This window comes from Pelecanus crispus, chromosome 2 (genome assembly GCF_030463565.1).
Source record: "Pelecanus crispus isolate bPelCri1 chromosome 2, bPelCri1.pri, whole genome shotgun sequence".
Taxonomy (NCBI): Eukaryota; Metazoa; Chordata; class Aves; order Pelecaniformes; family Pelecanidae; genus Pelecanus; species Pelecanus crispus.
Genome location: NC_134644.1, coordinates 22747256 through 22766757, shown reverse-complemented (window position 1 = coordinate 22766757; position 19502 = coordinate 22747256). Strand labels below are relative to the sequence as shown.

At 38.0% G+C, this 19502-nt stretch overlaps 1 protein-coding gene across 1 annotated transcript; it reads left to right on the top strand.

Annotated features, from left to right (window-relative positions):
• Positions 1 to 890: 890 nt before the first annotated feature.
• On the top strand, positions 891 to 17305 carry ARL5B (ARF like GTPase 5B). Its single transcript, XM_075705383.1, has 6 exons — positions 891 to 936; positions 8911 to 8971; positions 10235 to 10382; positions 13316 to 13399; positions 15108 to 15259; positions 17250 to 17305. Exons 1-6 carry the CDS (start codon positions 891 to 893, stop codon positions 17296 to 17298), a joined length of 540 nt encoding a protein of 179 aa, XP_075561498.1. The 3' UTR covers positions 17299 to 17305.
• Positions 17306 to 19502: the final 2197 nt, after the last annotated feature.

Genomic DNA, 19502 nt, shown 5'->3' with positions numbered 1-19502 from the left:
TTTTCCGCGTGAGCAAGCTTAAATGCTGCTGAGTGGATTAAAAGAACAGGTTTTGTATTTCCACCCCTCCTGCACGTAAGTGCCTGCGGTTTCCTTCGCTCAGGCGGAGCAGGGCTCGCGCTCTGCTACTGGCCCTCCCCAGGGTGCTGCCGAGGCAAAAACCTGGGGTGCTCACGCAAGGGCTCAATACGCAAGAACCTATAGTACAGAGCTGAAAACGAATGTGCCGTTTTCAAATGCTTTACTATACAGGAAAAAACCGGAGTGCCTTGAAAATCACGAGCCCTCCCCAACCGTAACGAGGGCCGCGGACCAGCCACAGCACCGCCCGGAGGAATGGCAGCGTGCCGGGAAAAGGTCGCGGCCAGCGCAGACCGGCGACGCTCCCGGCTCCAGGGCCGGCCACCGCGGCGGGGCTGCTCCTACCCCGGGCGGGGGGCAAGCACAGGCCGCGGCACCCCTCCCTGGCGGGGCGGCTCTCTCTCCCCGGCCGCGCTAGGCGCCAGGCCGCTCAGCTCTTCACCAGCCCGGGGGAAAAGCCTGGCCGCTCCCCACAGCTCGCCCGGATAAGCGCTGCCCCGACCCCGCCCCCCGCCACCTCTGCCGCTCCCTTCCGCCGCTGCCCCCACTCCCGCCGAGGCCAACCGCTGTGGGCGTACGTGATGACGCACGGAGCGACGCGGCGCGCCAGTCGCGTAGGCGTTGGGGCGGCCCCCCGCGCCGTGCGGCCGTTGGCCGGGGGCGGGGCGATGCCGTATGCCCGCCCCCCCGCCCTCCTCCCGGCCGCTGCCCCGGGGCCGCTGCGGGCTGCGACCGCCCCGAGGAGCCGCGGGAGCCGCCACCGCCGCCTGGCTGAGCCCTGGGTGCCCGGCGGGAAGCCGAGGCCAGGCATGGGCCTGATATTCGCCAAGCTGTGGAGTCTCTTCGGGAACCAAGGTGGGCGCGGGGCCCCGAGCCGGCTGCGGGGAGGTGGGGCGGGCGGCGCGGCGGGGCGGGGGGGCGAGCGGAGCCCGCGGGGCAGAGCGGGCCGCGGGCCCCCGTCGGAGGCTGGGGGCCGGCTCTGGTCGCCGGGCTTGCCCTGAGGGCGCGCCCAGGCAAAAGTTGGGCTTTTCTTTGCGCAGCGCTTTGAGCGCTGGTTCCGCGGCGCCTCCCGCTCGGAGTCGCTTTGTTTCTCTTGCCGAGGTGGTCCCCTCCGCCCCCCCTTTCTCCCTGGCCGCTCTAAACACTTCGTTTATCCCGGGCAGCCCTTCAAGCGCTGTGCTCTCGAGTTCGCATAGTGGTGAATGCTGCTGCCGCTCAGACATGTTTTTTCATGTTGTAGCCGCTGAATCTTTGATGGACTCCGAAGGTCTTGTTTGTCTTTGCAGACCCTCTGTTCTTAAATTGGAGTCTGCTATTAAAATCATGCTATTTTTACCTTTAGTATCAAGAGCAAAAAAACCGCACCAAACTAGTGTTGGGGCCTTTGAGGTAAAGATCTGTTAGTGTTCTGGCAAAGATGCTAGTTAAACGCAGTTAGTGACCCAAGGAAATCACTTCTCAAGCCAAGAATTAAAAGGTAAGGGGATAGCTTTCGTTCTCTCCTACCTAGTGCACCCAGCCCCAATAATGGCCTGTGCTCTAATCCAGAGTTCAAAACTTGTGGCTGCCGCTACCTTTAGCGCAGACAGTTATCATAAAAAAAGAAAAATTTGATTTATCTACTAATTTATTTATTTTAATGAATCTTGTTTACCTAGTCTTCTTTGGTAGGAAAATAAAATAGTCAAGGAATTCATTGTTTGTATTGTTTTTCCTTGAGGCTTTGAGTTTGGAGCAGGCAAACTGATATTAACGTTATTGTTCTCTCATCTGGTTTCCAAATGCACACTTCACTCCCACTTTCAAGTTACTAAAAAAGTAGTTAAGCTTTTTTGTGCAACACTTTGTTGCCAGTACAGCTTTGCAGGTTTTGGGAGGCAGGTACACCTGGTGTCCCTTTAATAGTCTTGTCACTGTCACTGCATGTAACCCATTCTAATTCTGTAAATACCAGAGCAAAGTCTCAGTGCATGTACGTATTAACATCTATGTATCAAAGTGTCCTTTCATGGGATGGGAGTGGGAGGGAGATCCAGACCATTTATCTTTCCCCTGCGTACACTATCCCACCACATCGTTCCTGAAGTCTTGTAACAGAGTCTTTGGAACTTGTTGTTGTCGTTGATTTGAAGATTCTTATTTGTCTGAACTGGAAAACCCATTTGGTAAAATCCAAGGTTCCTCCTATTCTCCAGAAAACCATTAAGTACTGTCTTCGTTTTCATCAAATACTGCAATTTGTCACTACTTTCCTTCCGCGAAGGACTCCAAAGAGGTATCTGTAAGCAGAAAACTGATCAGGAGATAACTTGTGGTTTTTAGTGTTGTTAGATGTCAATATTTATCTTCAGGAAGGAAGAGGTGCAGTTTCGTTGTTTTGGTTTCTTTTTATTTTTATTACTACACAAGGACATTAGATTACGTTGATTCCGTTTCATTAGTGGAAAACGCGTCCTTGTTACTGTATATTAATTCCAGAAAAGAAAGGTGTTCTTCGTATGTTTAAATTGTTAATGAAAATTAGTATCACAGTTAAGATAAATGAGGCAGTACCATGAAGTACATGCCATTTGGCTTTTATCCCAATGAGAGGCTTCCGGAGTGTGTTCTGATCTTGTTTTGTTGCTGGGGTTCTTTTTGGTTTGGCATGGTTTTGCCCGTTCCTCTTGTGGTGACCATAGAGAAGAAAGTGAGCTTCTTTTCACGGCCAAAATTGAAATTCCACCCTGGAAAATTCTCTTCAAACATAAATTTTTGACCCATCTCGTGGGAAATTATTCTCTAATGACATGACTATTCTCCTCTAAATAATATTATTATTAGTAATAAAGAGTAGTAATTATTGAGTTGGTTTTGGTTGCTCTTCTAGTTATATCAAATCTAGACAGTTTCTTGGAGAATTCATAGGCTGTCCCATGAAACTGCTTCCTCAGCAGACTAGCACAGTAGCTTACACAATGATTTTGACTATCTAGAGGGAATAGTCCAAAGATGCAGATAAACCCCGATGTGTGTGGAGCATATCATTAGTTCATCATGGCTAGTGTGGGTTGTGCTGATAGTCTGAAGCACTTGATACTGGCAGAATGAAAGGTTAAACAAAGCAAAGATTTAGAAAGCACCATCTGTCTTCCATCAAGTAGAGCATGGGGGAGGAGGTGTGCCAAAGTGCTAGAAGGTACAGAATAGGAAATCGTTGGCATTTCACTCGAGTGTTAATTATGCACTGCAGTTTTGCTTTACATAAACGTGAATAATAGCTGAGCTGAAAATGCCAAATCTGAAAGGTACTTGATCAATAATATCTGGACAACGTTAAAGAGATATCTGCTGGTGAGCTAATACTGTTAACTCACAGGAAGAAGATATGTTGGTAGCTTTCTGAAAAATGCACATCTTAAGATAACTAACATCTTAAAATAAGCCCTATGCATTTTTGTGCCTCAGGGTTCAGTGCAGTTAGAGTAAATGTGTGATATACAGAAAACTGAGTTCATTCAGAGTGACTTCTGCCTGGCAGGAAAACCTTGTAATGAAGGTACCTTAGATCCTACTAAAGCACTGGATGTAACTTTATTAATTTACACATCATCTTTACTACTTTGCAATTTGATTCTCCTACCATCCTTTCCAATGGTAAGGATGAGGTACTGGAAGCAAGGTCAAGAGGCTTGACCTAATCTGTTTCTAAAGACATTCAGCAATAAGTGTCTGTTGACTAATGTTATCTATTGACCCCTTCCAGCGCCATTTCTTACTGTTTGTATTCAAGTGATTTAGCCCTATGACTTGGGTAGCATCTGTGTGTTCCTACCAGGGAGTTGAATCTGTCTGTTGTTTTGTTTCAGCTCACTGTACATGCAGCAGAAATTGTTCCAGTTGGTTCAGCCCATTTTGGTTATGGTTAGCCCACTTTGGCAAGCCCAGACTGGCTCATGGTGAAAAATGTAGCGGTTAAAATAGTATTGTGTGGCTTTGACCTGTGATGGGAACTTTTAGAAGGGGAAAGCCTTTAGCTCTTTTTCCCTGGCAGAATGCACTTGTTTTTCCATTGCAGTGCACTATCCACTCTCCAAATCTGGTATGTGGGATATGGAAGGAGAAAAGCTGCAGTGCAGAGCAGTTTAAGGAAACTGGGTGATGCCTCTGCTGATCTGCGAGTCAATGACTAATGAAGGAGAGGAAGACTAACAGGCTCTGCCCTGAGCACAGTCTGTCAGGGAATATCTATTTAGTTTTGTGGATAAGTTTGGAAGGGTTCATTTCCAGTTTGAGTTTGGCAGTACTCTTTAAATGGTGTTGGTTTTGTTTGTGTAGTGGTAGTGGACAAAACTGTTCCAGGTTCTTACTTAATCTCCTTGTTTTCTGGTCTCTGTGCCTTTTCAGTGCAGAGGTTAAAGCTTGAAGGAGGGAGGACATTAAACATTGTTATGTCTTTCATCTCTCAATATATATTGTCTCTTAATCAAGTAGTAATTGAACAATGCAAACTAAAATAGGGATACTTTATCAGAGAAACAATTGGCTTAAAAATAGACTTTTGTCTTTTTTTCTAGGTGACTTACTAGGGCTTCCTGATTCTTTTTCCTTATTTTTGAAATTGACAAAAAACATTGCCCAAGTATTGTTTTCATTTAAAATTTTGTGCCCTGCAGCCATTTAAAGTCTAGTTATAAAGTGTCATAAGTTCAGATTGAACTTACACTTATTTTGAAAACAACTTTTAAAAGTATGTTTTAAAAAAATCAGACTTCAAAAATGAATGGCTTATGCTATGATTCAGTACTCAAATGGCACAGTCTTCTAAGCAACATATAGTAATAAAAATAAATGGTGGACCAACTAACGTATTGTCTGTGTTAACACAAAGCTGAATAAAACTTGCTTGACTTATGATTCCATCAATACTATCAAGATTGCTTTTAATGAAACTATAAGGAAAAAAACACAAGTGAATGTCAGCAACCCTGAAAAAGGCAACTCTGACAGTTGTCAATACCTTTGTGTGTGTGTGTGGCTGATAGAGTTCTTTAAGAAGTTCACAAATCTGTATTTTAATTTTTTTGAATGATAGCTGTTCAAAGTCTTCCAGGTTGCTCTGAATAAATGCTATACATGTTAAAAAAATGCCCTAAGAAAAATAATGGTAAGCTCTAAGTCAAGTTGGTTGAACTTCTGTACCTCCACATTTTACTTCACTTAGGCTTGCTGACAGTTCCCAGACTGTACAGTCAGGTTAGCAGAGACCATTATCTGGAAAACCAAGTGGATTTTGGTTCCAATGACTACTAAAGGCTACTTTCTTATAATCAAGTCTGGAAATACAAAATGTATCTCAGTAGTTCTTTTGTGTTTGAAAGAAGACTGTAAGGCAGCTTTTAGTGTGCAGAGTGAATCCTTATATTGAAATGTCTTTGAACTTTAGTAAAATGCTATCCCTCCTGCCTCCTCTTTAGCAAACTTCTGTGTGCATTCTGTCTTCAGCCTTGAAGCCTCCAAGATTGTTGTTCTTCGGAACTAGATGTGGGGTTTGTGTTTCACAGCCTGAGAAGTATTGGTACCCTTTCCAATATTCATTTGTTCTTTCAATTATGTTGTAAGAGCCTTGCTCATTGTTAAAGTACCTAGATATTTTTATTTCTACTTTTTGCAAATTAGAAAGTGGAAAGGGCAAAGTTGTGAGAATTGAATCTTCAGGTTTGGGTCCTTTTACCACAGAGGAATATAGAAGAGTAAGTGAAGAAAAGAGCATATTCTGTCTTCCTTCCATCATCTGCAAGAAGATCATCTTCACTGTCCTATTGTTTTGTAATGTTAGACTGCCAGAGGTTTTTTTATAACAATACTGTATGTATTTTTTTATTTTTTTAAAACAATCTGCCAGGAATGGTTGCTATAACAGAATTCTTCGGATTCTTTTAAACAGTAGTCTAATACTGTATTTTTTTTTTTCCCCGTTTCATATGCCTACTTTTTCTACTTATTTTTTCCCCTCTTTCTTGCCTGATTTATAAAGACTCTGCTCTTCTGCTCTGGCAACTCTGTTATGGATTTTCTTCTTCCTTTGCCAAGAACATGGTGGACTGGGAAGATATTCATGAATACAACCCAAACTGAGTTTGAATACCAGCCAGTGAAAGGGAGAAACTTGGGTTAGTCTGTAAGTACAGAACACAAATATGAGCATAAATCACTGCCTATGGTTTACTCCATAATTGTCCTTTCTCTTAAATGTAGCATCTATCTTCTACTAGTTGTTCTTGTAAACAAGTACTCTTCTTGCTAAAATTTTGTTCTGTCTTAGTTTGGCAGTTTTTAAGTTCACACGTTTTTTCTCTAATGCATATTTACAAGTAAAAATTCTGTAATCTAACCAAACTAGACAGAAATTCAACTTTTGAATATGTTTGTAAGTAAAGAGTTTTCCATTACCATAGGTGACAGTTCTGAAAGCAACTGCCATTAATAAATGGTGGAAACTGCCATTTGTACAAGATACTGATGCTTTAATCTTATTATTTTCATCCCCAAATCAACATTAATTAACACCTGTGTGACTGTTTCTTGTTTGTGCTTATTCGGTTACTATATAAATTACCATTTGACTACGAAGTAACACAGATAAGCTGTGCCTTTTTTTCGCAATTGGTGTTGAACCATTCATGCTTCAGTGGCTTTCAAAAAGTCATCTCAATGGGGATTTTTTTTTTTTTCATTAAGTAGCATGCTATTGTTTCATCCAACACTTTTCTCATTCATTCCTAAGTAAGACTCTGTATTTTGATGTTAAGGTGGGAAAGAGCAATATAATGCCAACTGGTATTCCTTTTCTTTTCCCCCTTGAAGATAACTCAAACAGAACGTTGCAACAATAGAGTTGTCTTCTTCTAGACAATAGTTAACAACATCACAGTTTTGAAAACAACAGAAGGGTATTTCTGTGTTTGAACTTTGAAAGCCCTTTAAACTTAACTGAATTTGAAGAAGAGATGAACAGTCTAGCTGTGTGGCATTGTTTATTAGAGTTGAAAGCAGAGAGGATTTTGTACCATTTATGTATTGGGAAAGGTTATTAATTACTGATGATGCTTCTTATGGGGCTAAAAGTATTACTGGATTTAAGGCCAGGGAAAATTCTTTCCTTAGAATGTGTTGGCAGGATGCAGTAGTAGGGGCACCAATACAAGGAAATACATTTCAGCATTTGTTAGGGCCATACCGCACAGCAGAACTTCTACAAATCCCAGGCAAGAGATTGTTATATTAAAATCACTTTCAGTATGAAAAGACCTAGGTTATTATATATAAAGAGATTTTAAAAAAACCCCAACACTACAACCAAACCCACACTCAAATTCTTCCTTAGACCACCCCCTTGCAGGCAAAAACCCACCAATTAGCTATTTATAATAGATCTTCTGACCTTTTAGTAATTTGTTATAAGTCTTGTAGATCAAGTGTGGTATTTTAGAGGAAATCTTTAAGCTGTGAACCATGTTTTGCTTTGGAATAAGTGCCCTAGAATTTTAAATATTACCCCTTCAGAAGTGAGCCTGTTCGCAGACTTTTTATGCAAGTTTTACTTCTAGTATCCACTTGTAAATTCTCTGCTCTCAAGTGATTTGCTTTTTTGTCAGTAAGCGGATCAGTATCTTCTAACTTCACACATGTATCAAAAGAACTACCATTCTAATTGGCTGTGCTGCTGTATTTGAAATTCTAAGAAGGATTAACTACAGAGAAGCATATAAGTTCTGGGGGGTTTTGTTGGTTTTGTTTGGTTTTGGCTTTGTTTCCCCTGTGCCTGAAAAAATAACATTGCAGCATTTGGAAGATCACTATTCTATAAGCTGGACTTTCCAGCAGGTTGAAGGAGGTGATCTTTTCCTTCTACTCAGCACGGTGAGGCCGCACCTGCAGTCATGTGTCCAGTTCCAGGCTCCTCAGTAAAAGAGAGACATGGACATACTGGAGAGAGTCCAGCAGCGGGCCACAAGGATGATTAAGGGACTGGAGCATCTCGCATCAGAGAAAAGAGCAAAGTGCAAAGAGGACAGAGCCAGGCTCATCTCAGTGGTGCCCAGTGGCAGTGGGCACAAACTGAAATACGGGAGTTTCTCTCAGAACATCAGGAAACACTTTTTCACTGTGAAGGGTAACTGAGCCCTGGCACAGGCTGCCGAGGGAGGAATCTCCATCCTTGCAGATACTCAAAAGCCGTCTGGATATGGCCCTGGGCAACTGGCTCTAGGTGGCCCTGGCTGAGCAAGGGGGTTGGACCAGGTGACCTCCAGAAGCGTCTTCCAACCTCGACCATTCTGCCATTCTGTGACTTTGCAGTTCGGAAACTGCAATGTTGGAATTTGTGATCTATTCAAAATACAGCTTCCTCTTAGTTTTTACTGTATGAATGATGGTGGTCCCTTAACAAGTGGTTATTATTGAGCCTTGAATGTTAGGAATATTTTGTGCGGTCTTTGGATGTTTGGTGATGTTCTTAAGGTGACACACTGGTATGAGTTATGTTTTCTCATTGTACTTTTTGTTCTAAAACTGGTTTTTTTTTTTAATGAGATAGTCATATTAGTAACCTTTCCTTTATGAAGACTTCCAGTACTGACTTTTCCTAAAACTGTAGTCTCAAGAGAAGATGAGGCTTTATGGATTTTTTTCTTTCTTTCCTCTCCTGAAGTCACCACTAGTCTGAGTAAGCTATTGAAATAAGACAAACAAGCAGTTGCTTTCTTCAGTAAGGAAAAGTGATTAACCAGAATTATAATTATTGCTGTTTCCACCAATTTATTCTTGTCTTTTTTTGTGTATATGCAGAGCACAAAGTAATCATAGTGGGACTTGATAATGCTGGAAAGACTACTATTCTCTACCAATTGTAAGTATATGAACTATTTTGTTTTTCTGTTTACATTTTAGTATTCGTCACTGTTTAATCATTGAAAACTCAGCTTTGCAACCTGGTAGAATCGCTAGGGTTCTAGATCACAGTTTCTACACTAATAGTATTAGTTGTTCTAAACAGAGTAAATATTTAAAGGATAAATGAAGGAAGTGCAGTGTTTTAAAACCAAACTGTAAATTGAATAACAAAATTTTACATACAAGCACAAAGTGAACTGCAAATTCTTTTGCCATCAAAGCCTATCTGTATTTGTAAGAATAGAAATAATCCTGTTGCCAAGAACTGCAGAGAAGAAAGTGATCTCTAAATTAATGGAAATTCTAGCCACTCTGCAAAAATCCATAAATGTTCCCAAATATTTCCTGATTCCAGTGTCTAAAATTTGTGATGGAGGATTCCTCAAAATAGTATTTCGTCTTGCTTAGGTCCTACCTTAAGTATTTTCGACAGCATCATTGCACCCAAATCTTGCCAGCATTACAAGAATATCTGTGATAAATTCAAGAATATTGGAAGGAACATAATTACTATTGTAATTGTGGAAAAGGAGGAGGGTGTAGCCAAATTACTATGCATGTATTTGGATACAAAGGCAGCAGAGGATATGTTTAAAAAATCCTTTTTCCTAAGCACTTTTGACAAAGCTTGAAGGGACTGAGAAATCTGCAGCTATGTAAACAGACAATCCTTAAGAATTTGTTTTAACATTGAGTTACTAAGTTGAGTGCTCTGATAAAATTGTATTCTGATTTATATTTTGCACAGTTTAGCGTTCCCATTATTTGGGATCTTTAGAATGGCAACTTCTACTTTGAAACAGTACATTTTAAGTATCTGCTAGAGTGTCCTTTAAAAAGAGAAGCCTTTTAAAATGCAGATGCTTATCCATTTGTTACAAGCCTCTTATGTGCTTATTTTTTGCTACTGATGTCTTTAAGCATGTCTACAGTTTCTGCTACAAAAGCACACTAGAGCTTTGTCAACCATAGTTTTTAGTCCAAATTCAGAGTGAACTAATCTTTTCACTAAAAACCTGCTCTTAAATATTTGCTTTATTTCTATAAAAATTCAAATGTATAGCTTTTTGAAATATGCCTAGTTTGTTGAATTTTTTTTTTTTTTTATCAGAGTAACACATATTTACTTTTTCTACAACAAATTTGTTGTAAATTGAGTTGTGGCAAGCCTTGTGGGTTTGACTGGCTGGTCTTTATGTTCTGCTATTGTTTCCTTTAGCTTAATGAATGAAGTGGTTCATACTTCTCCAACCATAGGAAGCAATGTAGAAGAAATAGTGGTGAAAAACACTCATTTCTTAATGTGGGATATTGGAGGACAAGAATCATTACGGTCATCATGGAATACCTATTATTCAAACACAGAGGTATGAGAAGCTGTTTTGAAATCTGCTAATTCAATAAGTGTGTTTGAAATTGTATTTATTTATTAGGAATTTTGGCAGATTTTTATAAAGATTGCAGCTGTATTGTTTTTAAATCTTTTTGAGGAAGAACAAACCCAAAAAGTGTAAGGTGTCTCAGGTAAGCAGACAATTTTCTGGTAATAGTTGAAGTATTTTTACTGTATACTTTACAGTAATGGTGTTTGATCTGTGGTGTAAACTGTGAAGTTAGACTTTTTTCCTAGACAGTCAAATGTTATCAAAATACATTTCAGACCAAACAGGGTTTTTTGCATGTTTTTTCAACTATATTAAAAAGAAAATTTTGCCATGTACTTTGCAAATTCAGTGAGGATTTGCAGTGGTTAACCTAAATTCTGTATGTCTAGTCTGAAATATTTTTGAGGTAACGATAATTAAGGATAAGGAATGAAACTTTCTCTAGGCAGCAGTATTTAAGCAGCTCATCAGCTTGTGGCTTTTATCCAAAGGATAAAGGAAGTCTAGCTGTGCAGTACTCATGAGGTAACTGGTAAAGCTGTCATTGCTCAAAAGGTTGGAGTAGGACTCAGCAATGGTTGTCTTTTGGGGGTTTGTTTTTTATGCCAGTCTTTTTGATGCATGTTATGAATGCAACATGCGCATAAAATCTCTGTAGTCTCGCTTCGAGACTTCTACATTGATGTAAAAGATTTAGACTAAATTTCTTAACCATTGCTACTAAAAGTAGAGATCTCTTGTAGATATTACTCATTGTATAAGCATTCCACCCTCCTGTAAAATGAGTTTTTCTGCCTTATGCCTCCCTTTGAGAGAGGGGAGATTAGAGTGATCCACCCCAGATGTTCGGAAGCTTATCATCTGCTGAAAGCCTGGTGATGACACCTCAACCTTCATCTCTAGTATTTTAAACTTATTTTTAATTTTATCTAGAAAAGTGTGGCTGCATCTGAGACACATACACATGAGGGTGAAGACACTTCTGCCAGCATTATCTGGCACAATAACAACAAGTTCTTGACATTTGTCCATTGAGAATCTTTGATTTTTGGAATTTGGGTTGGGATGTTCTTCATCATATTCTGGCTAGTAAGTGTTTGAAATCCAGTGCTTTCTAGCACTTGGAAAGAAGAACTTGTGCCTTAGAAGTTTTGACTGCTGGAAACAGTTGAGGAAGAAAAGGGGTCTGTTTAGTATGCTAATCCTAGCCTCCCTGATATGAATAATTCCTTTACTGTTCCTCCTCATCTGCTAGACATCTCAAAGTCACAGCAGCATTAAATTGACTTAGTTTTTCATACTTTGTGGTCATTTTCAATGGGTAATGAATCTCCTAATTTTTTATGGCAAAGTGATTTGGAACATATGTTGGAGAATTATTTTTTATTACTATCTCTCTTTTCTCTCTTTCCTTATCTGTAAATTGAAGCAATCTAAACAAAATCTTTGGAGGAATGTAAAAATCCCACACATAAGCTTTTCAGTTCATACCTATCCTAGTTAGTTTCAGCTTAATATGGCTAGTTCTGTTTTAAGAGTTGGATCATATTCTTACAGAAAGGATGTTGAGACAGGCTTACAGACAAAAGATTTGGGGAGAGAGGGAAGGGGAGGGAGCTCTCATGGTTAAGTTGTTGGGGGTGAGGGCAGACAAAAAGAGTTACAGTAAAAGAGAAAAGGAAAAGGGATGGAAAAGTATTCTCATCTGGGCAGAGAAGTGATAGAGTCGCTCCAACAAATGTCATCTCCTTGGTTTCGTCTCCAGTATAGCATGTGTTCCCTGTAATTCCTTTTGTTTTGTTTTGTTTTGGGGTTTTTTAAATAGTAGCTGTATAATTTTGATCAGAATGTGCTTGATTGCCCTACTAGGTGTTGCCACATATGATGCTGTTAGCACTGCTTGGAGTGCACTCTGGGCAGGGCAAATATTGAACATTGCTGTTACGGTTTGTGTACACATACTATTTTGTAATGCTTACAAGCATTTACTTGAGTAGTACCTACTATGTAACACTACGTCTTTTTCCCCTCTAGAGTAGGGTTATAAAATAGAAGGTACAAAACAAGGGACAGAAAGAGTGGGGCAGAAGAGAGTAATTTTCATACAAGTGACAATCATTTCCCTTGGGAGACCTAGCAGTGTCTCACAATTCGTAAGTGCATGGCCATGAGAATAATGTGCCTGGCAGGAACAGTAAGGGTAAAATCACTGCTATAGCCATCCCCAAGTGCCTAGGTGGAAGGGTGCAAGGTTTTAAGTGAGAGGCCAACTGCACAGGCCCTTTGTGTTACAAAGGTTAAGGTGTGCAACAACGTAATGCTAAGCCCTACAGGTTACATAGTACATCAGACCTCAGAAAGCTACTTTGAAATAAGGTTTCTTAAGCCTTGTGGATAAGATGATGCTGAATTGCTAAAAATTCTTCTTTCAAAATAAGGAATTTCAATTTCAGTTTTATAGTTTTCTGAGTATGCAAGTAGTAGTGGACAGTAATAGCTGTTTTCATTGATAACTGTGTAGCAAGTTTGTCAGCCACATTTTAAGCGTAATCCACTATCTGTAGGTGCTTTTGCTACCTACATCACTATTTTGCTTATGATGTAGGGCCTGAAAATCCACCAAGGAGATTTAACCATAGTATATGAAAGTAGATCTTAATAGCAGTGCTGAAATGTACAAGCACAATCATTTTTTGGTTTTGTTTTTTTTTTTTTAAACTATAATCGTCATGTATGATTTCCAGGGCTCTAGCAAAAGACTGTAGCAATAAACCTCTTGTTCTATTTTCTAGTGTGCTCTGAAAGTCTATTTGTCTCTTATGTAGGGAGACTTGTAGTAGAGGTCTCTTGAAAACGTGCTTTCTGTAATTTATACTTTGTACTTACATACTGCACTATTGTTTTTTTTCCCCTAGTTCATCATTCTTGTTGTTGACAGCATTGATAGAGAGCGACTTTCTATTACAAAAGAAGAACTTTATAGAATGCTGGCTCATGAGGTATGGTGGGGAGTTGGGATAATAGTTTTCTTTTGTGAACAGTCAAATAACATTACATGCTTCCTATGTTAGCAAAAATTATACTGTCACAAAAAAATTTCTGAGCCTAAATATGCGTGCATGTTGGTCACATTTTAAAGCCATGTAAATTATAAATAAACAGGAAAATTATTGTGAAGCAATCTTCTAATAAGGCTTGCTTGATTGTAATCAAATCACTCTTTACTTTGCAAATGTTGAACTTGTGAAATATCTTAAACTTTATTAATGTAACTGGGTATTATTATTCACCAGCACTATCTTTCTTCTTCAGTTAAATGGTTAAAATTTCAAGAAACTGAGAAACTTTTTTTTAAATTTTTATTTTAGAAAGTAGGCAATTCCATTTCTCTTTCTTGTTTGTTTTAATCATTTCCTTAAAATTAAGGAGCATACCTAATACTACGGATAAATTAGTTTCGGTTCAGTTTCTTTCTGAATTACTTTGTAGTTTTATTATTATGTGTTGTATTGAGGACTGTTCAACATTGGGTCAACTCCCTCAAACATCCTAAATTAACATCTACCTTGGATTAGCTAAAGTACATTAAAACCTTCTGTGATCACTCTCAAGCTAAGTTAGGGTTGTTTTAAGTCTCAATATCTCCCTTCATTTTTGAAGGAAAAGGCTTTAGTACAATGCAGGTAATTCTGTGGAGTTCACTTCTCTGAGATTTGCATTGTATCAAGTAAGTGAGGCTTTTACTTGATAGTTAATATTAATGTAGTTTGGGTCTGGTAGTAAGGAGCAAACACACTACCAAAAAAGGTGGAAAGATGACTTTTTGTGGTCAAGTTTTCCCATGTAATTTATTAGTTTCCAGTGTTATAAACTCTTACGAGATTATGATCAATCATCTCTTGAAAACAGTCGGTAGGCCTAGACTGGACTACTTGTAGGAGTGAATTTTCAACTTTGGACCATAAAGGTTTTGGTTTTTTTCTCTTGATGGAGAAATAGTCTCAAAATTTGATATACATTTAAATGTGTTGAACACTTTTAATTACAACTGTCAGCTTTCTGAGTATTTTATTTGTTTACCCTTCTGCACTCCTAAAGCCATACGTCCCAGTTCTTGTCTCATTGTTCTGTGGAATCCTAATTTCTGTACAGAAACAAACCAACTTTTTATTAGTTTTTATTAAAGCTGCTGCAGTATTATTAGGGCTCCCTTTTTGGAACAATAGGAAAAAACTTACAAGAATTTACATAGCTTTCTTAAATTATTACTGCTTTAATGACTACATAACTTGTTTAATGAAGTTGAAAGTAATTTCAAGGGAATGATATCTAGCAGGCTTTTCCATTTGAGTAGTATCTAATGTAGGTTTTGGAATGTTTATCCAGTAATAATTCTGCTGGCTGGATGGTTTGGAGCTTTATGAAATATATTTTAACAAGACTTTCATTAGTTAACATGTGGTCAACACCAAAAGGGTAGTTGTGTAATATGTTATAATTTGATTCTCTGTGGTGGAGAACGCTTCTGAATAAATTTGTTTCTTCAGTCCTAATGCAATTAATTTTTAATGCAGTAAGTCTGTTAAAACTCCATGCTGCTGTGTAATTGTAGATTAGCTTGAATACAGTTCTTTAAGAATTTCAGTTAAAGAACTAAAAGGCTCTTGCATTACAATAACTATTATGAACACTCTAAATTACTTCTAGGATTTACGGAAGGCTGCAGTTCTCATCTTTGCCAACAAGCAGGACATGAAAGGTTGCATGACAGCTGCTGAGATATCTACATACCTCACTCTTAGCTCCATAAAGGATCACCCATGGCACATTCAGTCCTGTTGTGCTTTGACAGGAGAAGGGTAAATGCTTAATGCTTAGTATAATAATCTATGGTAAATAAGAATACTGATTTAGAAGCCTATTGACAGCAAAGTGGATCTCCTGAAAGAACATATTTTCTGATCTTTGCAATCAGAAAGACATTTTGAATTTTTGCTTTTCTTTATTGAACCTTGTGGACTTTTTTTCATAGCTCAAACTCCAAATTTGTATGAAAGTCTTTCAGCTTACTGTTTAAAGAGAAGAAAAAAGCCAAAACAAAACCCAAACAACAACACAAAAAAAAAAAAAAAAGACCAACACCCCCCCACACCCAGATATGTAGCTGTTGACACAATTGTTTACTCTTTGTGCACTGCCCTCTCATTCTGTGTGTCTTTGTGTAGTTAAAGAAATAAGCTACTGTCATCTTCCTTCACATTCTGATCTGCTGTAAGCTTCTAAGTTTGGGGAGGAGTGGGGGGTGGTTTTCGTTTTTCTTTGTGGTTGTTTGGGTTTTTTGATAAACATTCAAACACAGTTTTGATTAAAAGGTACATAGATATAGCATGAAACAAAATTGTTACCAATATTAAACCTTTTATTTATATCTGGCTGATGTAGCTAATTTTGAAACTTGTATACCTTACGCCAGCAACTACTAAAATGGAAAACTGAGCTTTCCTTAGATCCTTTGTCTATAAAGATCAAAAAATGGTTTTGGATGCCTGTAACAAGTTGGATAGTGTCTGGCTGACATGGCTTGAAGTGTACTAATTTTTCATCTTTATTGAAGCAGTCTTCTAATGTGTAATATTTAGAGGTTTTTTTCAGCTGTGTTGTACAACCTTTACAATAATATAGTCTTGTGACATGAAAAATAGTGAATCCAGCTGAGTATTTGGGAAGTGAGAGCATCTTCCTCATTTCTAGCATGAAGTATTTTCTAATGTAACAGAGATGTCTTGTAGAGTGATTGGTAGCATTCGCTTCCTTAAGGTGGGATGTACTAGTGAAAACAAAGTGTTTTTTTGATTAAGTCTTTGGATCGTATTGTTTTGTTCTAAGAGTTAACTCTGCTTTCCTCCTACCAATTTTGCCAAAGTCACTTTTTAGTAGTTTATGTACTAACTTAGATCTTCAAATAAGTTAGCATTTGGAGAAAGGTAGAAATTAATGAATATGAACTTGGAAACATTGGCCATCCTAGGATGCTTGTTTCTTACTTAAAAAAGAAGAGTAATTAGAATACTTAGTAGTATAATAGTATATTAGTAGTATAGTAGTGAGACCAACTCAAAAAAATTCCCAGAGTTAAACCGCTGAGCTGAATCTTCGTTGGGAAGATCTGACAGACATCTAGGGAGATTAGCCCTGTGTGAGTGAAGCTAGCCCTCTTGGGTAGCAAAGTCATGATATACTTTACAAAGGTAAAGCCTAAAGATAGCATAAACTAGGTAACTAGATCTCTAGAACATCAAAGGAAAGCCTATGTTCTGAAGTGGAAGACTTTTAGAGATGCAAATTGAGTGAGTAACCAGGTTAGATCCCATGCAATCTTGGTGTTGAACATAAACATATATTTAATTTTGTAATGGGATTTTGGAATTCTTGATAGACTGCCTTTTTGTGAACCAATTCAGCCTGGGTACATGTTCCCTTTGTCTTTTAGTATTAGTATGTAAAGGTCTAACTTTTCAAGTAAGCAGTCTTTCATGGGAAACCTGTAGAAAAAGAAAAACTTATTTGGTTCCATGTACTTCTGAGTAAGAATAGCGTCTTTTAGATTTTCAAGGAAAAAAAACTTGAAAGAGTACCAAGCTTCAATAAAATAACACGCTTGACCATCTTCTTGTAGTTAAAGCCTGAGTAGACTTAGTTTAAAACAGTTTACTCTGTTCAGGTTTCAGTCCCAATTCCAGCTGATTTTATTTATTATAAGTAGATGTTTTTAAACATAAAACCAAGTAGAAAATACTTTAAAGATGTTGGAACAGAACTAGTACCAATATAACATGTCTTATCTTTCAGATTATGCCAAGGCTTGGAGTGGATGACGTCCCGTATTGGAGTGAGATAGCTTTTTGGGGTATCCCCCCCCCCCCCCCCCCCCCCCAAAAAAAAAGAAGACACTTCTATTTATCCTGTGAACATGTACATTTTTCTGTACTTCTCACTGCTGAGGCAGTGACCATGTTTAATTTATATCAGCCAACCCCCAAGCTGTACTTGAATCAAGTGCAGTTGAACTGAAACACAAAGTATTTTCTTAACTTTTTTTAATACACTAATCTTCAGCTGGGTGAACATATGTGGATCTGTTTCTAAGCATTGAAATTCCTCTGAATATGTACTCTAACTTTTTCAATGATAGCTTTTTAAAATGTTTTGTCATTGTCAATATTTCATACTTCCTCTTTCTAAACAGCTTACATAACTTACTGACATAAATGAGCGCAGTTTGTTTAATAATGAAAAAGTAGTAAGTAGGTTGACTTTACTCTGCCATAGCTTTAGCCTCTAAAGATAACCGTATCTCCAGCTGGGCCTCCTGGAACATCAGGAGAGTTCTAGCCAGCACGGGAGTTAATAGTTATGAATGCAAATTTTTAAATGCTGAACAAGTTAGTTATAGTTAATATTGTGGTGGCTTTTAACCTGGTATATAATTGAACTTCTGCCTTAAAAGAAATGTATTTCATTCTCAGTTTCTCTGGTAAGTACTTCTAGGATATGATTCTTTTAATTTTACTTAAAAATACGTCTCTGTACAGTGGATAAAAATTTTGTTGTTAAGTGCTGGTTTAGTCATTTAGAACTTGAATAACTTTTTAAAAATAAACCTCTTGATAATTAAATTTGGAATCATGGCAGCCAATGTTATGTGTAGACTTGCTGTAATCTGTTAAAATTTTAAATACTGTATACCTGAGCCTTCCTCACCTTTTAGTGAGAGTGCTGTTTTCTAAATGAATATAAAATCAAAAGGGAAGCCAGATTTATAAACAGAACAAAATTATGGTGCTGTATCTGTAGACTTCAAAGTGAAGCTAATCTTCACATTTATTTACCTACTATCAAATACATTTTTTCAGATTCTGTTGCAGAGAAAATATTTTGCCTTAATTTTTGGTTTTAGGCTTATTTGCAGGAGCAGAGAACCTTTGATGGTGTTCGAGTTAAATTCATTCATGTGAAATTTAGGAACTGAAAGCTGAAAAAGTAGAGAGCTTTCATTTGAAAAACAGGTGTTGAAAGATTGGACCTGGTGACTCTTAATTCAATTTGAAGGAGATGAAGTTAGATCTGTAAAGAGAATCTAAAGCTACGGATGAAGTTAATTGAGAACATTAGACACAAAAAAAAAAAACCCCAACCACCAAATGCCTGAAAAAACATCTGAGGAAAAAAAAGAAAACAAAAACAATAGTGGACACCCAATTTCTAGCGACATTCCAGCAGCAGTCAAGGATCTAACCTACAGGCTTTCCAAAAGCACCAGTCTGCAATTTTGCATGCCTAAAAACCATGTGGAGTTTGGTTACTAGAACCATTATGCTAATTAACTAGAGTCCTTTAATGACAAAATGTTTTTGATAAATCTTGTTTTGATAATTCAAGCACACAAAGGTTGTTGTTTTATAAAACTAATTTTTGTAAATTTCAATTTGATTCCATTTTTATTTGAACAAAGCTTAATGAAATTTTAAAAGTATCAGCAAAAATGTTGTCATAAGTGTTAAAAAGATGACTCAAAGTCATCTTAGGATGATTTTGATGTGGGATCAACAGTTGGTTGAATGAAGTTATGTGTTAATACTGGTTAGCAAAAGTCACATTTAGGAGAGAGTCTATGTTGAGTGTCAAGTCAAAATGCTCAGAAAATAATTAACATCAGTGAAAAGTAGTGCTTAAAGAAAAAAGAGGAATGCAAGGCAAGGTTTAAATCTGATACTAAAGCTTCTTGCTCCAATATTCATGCTAACAACTGTTCTAATGTGTGAAGATAAGATTTGTTTTGTTCTTAGGGAAGCAAATTATAAATGAAAGAAATAAAATGGTACTGTGAATGAGATTTCTTGTTTGGTGACTTAATAATTTCAGTTTGCAATTTAGATTTATTTTCAGGCTTATTTTTTTATGTAATTCAGAATGTGGTCCTGAATATTTGTAAAAAGCTCTACCTGGATGTATAGCCCTTTGATTGTTTTGAAAAAAAAAAAAAAAAAAAGCAAAAGCAAAATTTTACATGCAACACTTTCCAGGTAAAACCATTCATAAATA

Coding starts and splice junctions, on each gene's coding strand:
- ARL5B (XM_075705383.1), top strand. CDS start 891: ATGGGCCTGATATTCGCCAAGCTGTGGAGTCTCTTCGGGAACCAAG. Junction 937..8,910: donor GAGTCTCTTCGGGAACCAAG/GTGGGCGCGGGG, acceptor GTGTATATGCAG/AGCACAAAGTAATCATAGTG. Junction 15,260..17,249: donor TGTGCTTTGACAGGAGAAGG/GTAAATGCTTAA, acceptor CTTATCTTTCAG/ATTATGCCAAGGCTTGGAGT.